At 38.2% G+C, this 8,136-nt stretch overlaps 1 protein-coding gene across 1 annotated transcript in view; it reads left to right on the top strand.

Annotated features, from left to right (window-relative positions):
* LOC106881668 (protein PIF) overlaps window positions 1–8,136 on the top strand; it is a 49,564-nt gene that overhangs the window by 31,980 nt on the left and 9,448 nt on the right. Inside the window, exons 4-5 of the mRNA XM_014932134.2 lie at window positions 3,799–4,011; window positions 7,089–7,238. Coding sequence (XP_014787620.1) covers window positions 3,799–4,011; window positions 7,089–7,238 — 363 coding nt within the window. The remainder of the gene's footprint in view (window positions 1–3,798; window positions 4,012–7,088; window positions 7,239–8,136) is intronic.

Raw genomic sequence — 8,136 nt, forward strand, 5'->3', positions numbered from 1 at the left:
ACCACGAGCAAGTTAGAACTAACCAGCGAGAATATTCCGTATCAGGTAAACGGTCACAGCATTCGACGCTCAACACACATAGTGTGATACCACAGCTCTGCTACTTGGCCACAACTTCCTGCGTATGAACATTCTATCTCCTTGTGTAACTCTAATACGAACTGATATTTCTCTATCTCAGTGTTTGAGACTTGTAGTCTATGTTACAGACACTCTTTCTATGTTTTGTGTGCCTCTCATTCACACGCACACTTGTACTCTCACATATTGTACACACACTATTGCTTATACGACTGTCCGTTACTTCACATTGTTGTATACATTCTCTTGTACACGAAGGCCTGACTTATCTACGGTGTTATTTATGTATGTCGCATGCACGCACACAGACACAAACAGTTCCACTATGTTAATAAACTTACTCTCTCTATATATATATATCGGTTGTCTGTCCTAAGTTCTTTTACTGGCACTATGGCTCGTATCTCTCACGACGAGCCTTCTATCTTATATATCTTATTTTGTGTTCGACCATGCGACATGGTAAAAAGGAGCCTTTTTCCGTCTACGTCGCCATCTCCTTTGGTTCGCACGGTCGAATTATTACAAATCTGTGGATCGCCTCGTCATTCGGCCGACTACCTAAATGCAGTGCCGTTTTTTTCACTTCAGTGCACTGGGCCCTATAGTATTTATTTACTGACAGCAAGCCGTGGTATATATAGATTAGATGTTGGCCCCGTAGCTACTGCCCAGTGTGTCTATGCCGTAAAAACGGCATTCTACATGCTATAGATTTGGCCAACGACGACAGACCTGGAGTTGCGTAATAGTAAGAACGAATCAGTTTTATAACAGCGTGCAAAAAACTTGACGTCCATTATTGGCAAATTAGAAAATATCTTGAAATGAAAATGGTACATGCAACACGTTTCTCAGTATGGAAAGTGTTATATCATAATTCCTTCATCAAATCGCCTCCAATGTTTTACTGATTCTTTATTTTGTTAACGTATGATGTCACTGGATCTTTATAGAAGTCATTAGTTCGGTGGAATTAAAGAATGTGTCCGCATGAGCAGTTATGTCCTATTTGATGCAAAAATAGATGTTTGATAATAACTCTGCTTTAGTTCTCTTTTTTTTTTTCTCTCTCTTTCGACCATAGTAGATCTAGATGTTGTGACAGAGTAGATATCTCTAGCTCGTTTAATCTCACAATCTAGATTAGGATATATTTTAGTTCATTGATAATGCTAACTATATGTCATTGGAAAGATCTTAATCTTCCCTAGACTCTACTGTTTCTTTTGCGTTAGCACACCACCCCTCCCTTTCTTTCTTTTTTTAATCCGTTTGGGGAAAGTAGTAGTGAGAAAAAAAAAGTATACAAGCATGAGTAAATGACGGTGTGTGTGTGGTGCAGTAATATTTGCTTTTTTTAACTTTTTCAGTCATTTGACTGCGGCCATGCTGGGGCGCCACCGTCAAGGGTTTTATATATAAATGGAACAAAAACGCAATAGAGGACAATAAAGCATCCGGACAGATAGACGATACAATTAGAGGGACAGGAATGGACGTGTCATTCGTGGCGTTCTTTCGTCAGTCAAGTTACCAGATGTCGTTACAGTTTCGGGCAGTTACACTTGAGACTGTTCGATCTGGTTGCCCGCCAAAAAGTTTAAGCTAAGAGCATTAGATTTTTTGTAAGAAAGCAAGCGAATGTTTATGACAGCAAAGACAAAAACGGAGAACATGTTACACAGTTACAAATACAAACAACAAGAATATAACAACGGGTGTCTTTCGACTGAGGACGAATCAAATTGAGGAGGCGTGTATAAAGTGAAAGCCTTAAGGCAGGTACAAAGGAGATGGACTTTTGGTGGGGGGGGGGCATCCAGATCGAACAGACTCAAGTGTAACTTCCTGAAACTATAAGGACATCAGGTGACTTGACTGACAAAAGAGCGTCACGAATGACCCGTCCTTTCCTGTCCCTCTAATTGTTGTTTTTCCTGTCCGCCTTGTATCGTCTATCTGTCCACATGTTTTATTGTCCTCTTTTGCGTTTTTGTTCCATTATATATATATATATATATATATATATATATACACTTAGCGGTATTTCGTCTGTCTATATATATATATATATATATATATCATTGTTTATTTGAACAGCAGCTTGGTCATTTCCTTATAGCGTGTACTTGATGACGTACATAATTGACCTCACTGAGGCAACGGTTTCTACGTTGCTGTGGTATTTGAATGCTCTTAAAAGAGTTTCATTATAAGGTACAAACCCATTCGTTGTTGTTTGCTTTTCCATTCTTATGAGATTCAACTCCTCCCATTGCAACTGATCTTCGTCTACGAAGAGATGGTCTCTCTGTCTCTTTTTCTGCCTTTTGATTAAGATGATAAAGATTATTTTATTTTAAATAAAATAGTGATTTTCCCTTTAAGAAAAAAATCAAGTACCCGTGATTCAAAAATATCTCATAAAAATATAGGAAGAATTTCTACCTTTCAAGTCCACAGCACTCCGAAAGTTGTGTAAAGGATTAAGGGAAGAAAAAAGAAAGCAGGAAGAAAAGACGGACAGACGACGCCTCTTTGTAGTGTCGATATTTTCAACTTTTCTTATTTTTACTTAAAGGGAGAAATGGCTATTTTATTTGTAATCTTTATCATCTTAATCAAATGACAGGAAAACAGACAAACTTTGAGTTTGTGTAATATATTCTTTTATTTGTTTCAGTCATTCGACTGTTGCCATGCTGGAGCACCGCCTTTAGTCGAGCAGATCGACTCTAGGACTTATTCTTTGTAAGCCTAGTACTTATTCTATCGACCGCTAAGTTACGGGGACGTAAACACACCAGCATCGGTTGCCAAGCAATGTTAGAGGGGACAAACACACACACACAAACATACACACACACACAAACATACACACAGTATATATATATATATATATATATATATATATATATATATATATATATATATATACACGACGGGCTTCTTTCAGTTTCCGTCTACCAAATCCCCTCACAAGGCTTTGGTCGGCCCAAGTCTATAGTAGAAGACACTTGCCTAAAGTGCCACGCAGTTACTTACCATGCAGTCATGCTTGTGCATATATATGCATTTTCTAAATTACTCTCTTCAGAACACCAATATTCTCTTTTACTCTTTTACTTGTTTCAGTCATTTGACTGCGGCCATGCTGGAGCACCGCCTTTAGTCGAGCATATCGACCCCATGACTTATTCTTTGTAAGCTTAGTACTTACTCTATCGGTCTCTTTTGCCGAACCGCTAAGTTACGGGGACATAAACACACCACCATCGGTTGTCAAGCGATGTTGGTGGGGGGGGAGACAAACACACAAAAATATATATACATATACATATATACGACGGGCTTCTTTCAGTTTCTGTCTACCAAATCCACTCACAAGGCTTTGGTCGGCCCGAGGCTATATAGTAGAAGACACTTGCCCAAGGTGCCTCGTAGTGGGAGTGAACCCGGAACCATGTGGTTGGTAAGCAAGCTACTTACCACACAGCCACTCCTGCGCCTATATTGAAAATTGTGATGTGTTCTCAGAAATTAAGATTGAGATGCTCTTATAATGAAATATCAAATTTGAATTCGAATTCATGTTGAAATTCCATAGTCTAATAAACAAACTCAAATAAAATTAAATAACAGAAAATATTTCATCGACCTGAATTCAGACATTTCTTTTCTTGAAACCTAATGAATTTCGATAATTTATTTCAGATCCTTGCAAACAACCTGGAAGGATTGCTTATCGTGAGGTTTTTTCCTGTGCTGCCTACTATAAATGTAAAAACGGGACACGGGAAAGTCAACGTACTTGTTGCGAAGATCGTTACAGATTTGATGAAATTTCACAGGAATGTGTGGAAGATGAACTGTGTCGTTCCAACTGTCACAGCAAAATTACTCTTGTGTCAGACAGTCCACCGCTAAGTAAGTTTTTATAACTATCTTTGTAGTATATTTAATGTATATAAACATGTAACTCTGCGTGTTGTTGGTTGGTTATGCTTGTGAGGCTGCGTGTAATTGAAACAAAAACACCGTTCCGACATTAAATGAGATTTTATTTACGCCGCACAAGTCATACTGAAGTTGGTCCTGAATTACAAAAATCTTCACATAGAGTCGACATGATGTAAGAAACATATTGCAACATGTACGGTTAGCTAAATACAAATACTGAGTACTGAGGCTGGGTTATACATACACAGGAATGTATATACACCTCGCTTCGTATCTGCCATCATGTAACACATATCAAGGTGAGAATGCAGTCGTTAGAAGCACAGAGAGAGAAGGGAGACCGCAGCTTCGCAGATACTGGAGTTTGAATTATAAACTTATTACCGAGAACAATCTAGAAGGATGAAAACCGGTTGATGATTGACTGATAACTCGCCTTCACACGTAAATGAGTCGGGCGAGGTTGTGGTTTGAAATCCGTAATGTGGTGACTCGGGTTCAAGTCTCGCTATACACACTGTTGAAAGGCAATTGTGCTGTGTTTAAAAACACAACATATATCAGAAGGTTATGAAAAATCGTCCTGTCGACAGCTAACAAGAACGATAGGGACATTTCGGCAGTCCAATAACCGAAAGAAGTAAAAGATAAAAAGATACTTTAAGGGGAGAAAAAATATCGTCTCGGCAACAGCCAACGAGAATGCCCTCTCCAATGTATATATAGATGGATATGTTGTGGAGCCATCTAATGTGACTCTACTCAGAAGGCTGTAATATTATTTGATAGGAACACGGTATAAAGAAATACATGGAACAAGGCGGTAACTTTAAATACCTTTAATGTGGCCACACGTATATATACAAGCTGAATGATAAATGAAAATGGTTTGATGCGTAGAAGCCATTGTCTTCTCCTGTGCTCCTGACTGCTAACTGGCGTGTGATGTGAGAGAGAGACTAGACTGTCCGATGTCTTGGTGAGAAAAGAGGAAGAGATGAGTCTCTGAACCTTAATGTTGCGCAATGCCCTCTTTTTTTTTTTTTCGACTAATTACTTTTAGTAGAGTTCATTCTGTTGTATAGGTTTGGACCAAGTCTCTGCTTTGAAGATAACTTCCTCCCTGCCTTCCACCAGCCTCAAGCATTCTGAAGAAAATAAAGGGTCGTGGGCGTGTCTAACTAAATGATAACAAGAAATAACTTTCAGATAACCTTACCCAGCTATCTCACCTATCTATAAATAAGTATCACGTATTAAAATATTGGTTTGAAATTTTGGCACAAGGACAGCAATTTCGGAGGCGTGTATAAGTCGATTACATCGACCCCAATCCTCCACTGGAACTTATTTTATCGACCCTGGAAGGATGAAAGGAAAAGTCAACCTCGGCAGAATTTGAACTCAGAGCATAAAGACGGACGAAATGCCACCATGCCTTTTGTCCGGCGCAGTTACGATTCTGCTAGCTCATCGCCTTCACATGATAAAATATTAGCTATTCTGTAAGATGAATAAGAAAATTCTTATATTTCGGTATCGGAGAGAGATGAGTTGTTTGGTTTCTCTGTCAAATGATGCTATCTCAAATGTTAGAGTGTTCTTCTTGATCATGATATAAAATTTATTCCACTTTTTAAACTATTTGTAATTACTGTTTGCCGACTCATGTATCAACTAATTTCTATAAATTCTGTTGTTTTACTTAATAGAATATAGGCTAGAAAAAGCTCCGTCAACATACACTGCGAGGGCGCAATCTCTTGACATCTGAAATATTTATCTCATCTCTTAGATCGGAAGTTCCCGGCAAGAACTTTGTAAAAATGATTTTCTTCGTATACTATTATTAGTGCTGATTTATATCGAGTAAAGACTGTTTTAATATTCATCTACCCTGTTCCAAGAGTGACAGAATCTGTAACTGAATAAAATTGAAAGACAAACTGTTGAAATTTACACCAATTTCTGAGGCATTATTTTGAGAAGAAACATTACAAATATACTTTTTGATTGTCTATCTCTCAAAAAGATGACGTTGTTGATTTCAAAAAAAGTGAGCGGAGAGTTTTGCGTATCCTGCAGTTACCAGATTCAATGTCTTGATTGGATCCTTCCTCAGTTTTAACCAGGAGCATTTAATTGTTCCACCAAATGAACTAACTACTCGTTTATTAAAATGTAATTGACTAAGTGATTCACAAATACCTGTACCGTTCAAACAGTTCTCTGGTTGAATCAACATGACATAGTATGTGACTAGGCTACACTTTGAATTATAAGTATGTAGTGGCGCGAAATTATAGCGGCCATTGAGGAAGTACTATTCTGCGCATGCGCAGGGGACTTCACCACCGGAAGCCCCTCGAGTTGCGCATGCGTAGTAAAACTCGTACTTAAACAGTGAGTTTCACTTTCTCAGCGAGTTGAGCCTCAGACCTTCTACGTGACAACACCTCACTCCTCCACGAAGCACTTTTACACTGTTCTCTGGCAGGCATCAAGGAAGACCATAACCTTCCAATACCAACTACAACTTAATCAGCGGCTGCTAAGCTGAATGACATGAATTGTGAAACCAAGCATCATCATAAATAAAACCTTTTTATTATGTTGTTAATTGTTCTAATGTCTCTTCATATATAATACTGTTGAAAGGTGATAGAGAGAGACTAAAGTCTCTATTACAACTATCATACCTATTTACAAGTACAACCTTTCTGACTTGCTTCCACGCAGCTTCAGTCTCCTCAATGTCATTCACAAGCTACTTGGATCGACTCAAGACTGCAGGGTCAAGCAGAAAAAATTCCATTTGCTCAAGATGCTACGCAGTGGTTCGAGAAGATTCGAATCCAGGATTTCATGATTCTGAAGCGAACTTCCCAATGACTCTTCCATCCTAGCAAACGGTCTCTCTTCGCATACAAACATATTTGCATATATTAAACTCATATTAAAGCACGTACATTTATAAAATGCAACAGTACACAACGAAACATGTGAAATGAATAATATATAATATATTTTTTTTTAATTTTCAGTCCCACTTTGTACCAAAAAAGCAGTTTTAGATGACATACGCTTCTACATACAAGACGTTCACGGCTACAATTACCGGATGCCGTGTCCTCTCGGAACCATCTTCTCTGTTGACACATGTTCCTGCATCAGAGGTCGTCGAAATATCACAAGTTAGTAGGCACCACTTCTCTTAACTACTGAAGCACTTATTTTGTCTACTCTGAAGATTGTGCCCAGAATTATTTTTACTATCAAAGAGATATTGTTCATATGTATTTTATTGGGATTATTGAAGAGATAGAGTTTCTCTGTTGAGGATTATTTCAAGGTAGATAACTTTACTCAGACTAAACTAGCAAAGAAGTCATTTTAAATATAACTTTAAAATTTGTTCTCGTGTTTGCTAAGAAGCTGTTGGATGAAATCAGATACCGAAGAAAATACTGTTATTTGAAAGTATAAATATAGTGATTATGTCGTGGTGCTTTTGAAAACGATTAAGTTATTCTGTCTCCCCTGAAAGAAGTTTTGCTATTCTGTACATAGATATGCTGCAAATTCAACGTAAAATGTCCAGGTTGTTTGTGAATGACGCCTGTGTGCTAATGGTTATCGAGAAGTAATAGATGATATCATCTACCAGAAGAAAAATTAGCAATAAATAATCTAATTTCAATTATATTCTATATACCCAATGACTGGTGTAGCAGCATCATAGTCAACTGCTACAAAGGTAAAGGGGACGCTTTAGATACAAATAATTACAGAGGCATCAAGCTGTTAGATCAGGTTATGAAAGTTACAGAGAGGGTCATAGCCCAACTAATTAGGGAGCGAATCAATTTAGATGAGATGCAGTTTGGGTTCGTGCCAGGTAAAAGCACTACTGATGCCTTATTTCTAGTGAGACAGTTGCAGGAGAAATACCTAGCTAAGGATAAACCTCTGTACCTGGCTTTCGTTGACATGGAGAAAGCCTTTGACAGGGTCCCCCGATCCCTTATCTGGTGGTCAATGAGGAAACTTGGGATAGAAGAATGGTTAGTGAGAGCTGTGCGAGCCATGTAC

The sequence above is a fragment of the Octopus bimaculoides genome, chromosome 14 (assembly GCF_001194135.2).
Source record: "Octopus bimaculoides isolate UCB-OBI-ISO-001 chromosome 14, ASM119413v2, whole genome shotgun sequence".
Classification (NCBI taxonomy): Eukaryota; Metazoa; Mollusca; class Cephalopoda; order Octopoda; family Octopodidae; genus Octopus; species Octopus bimaculoides.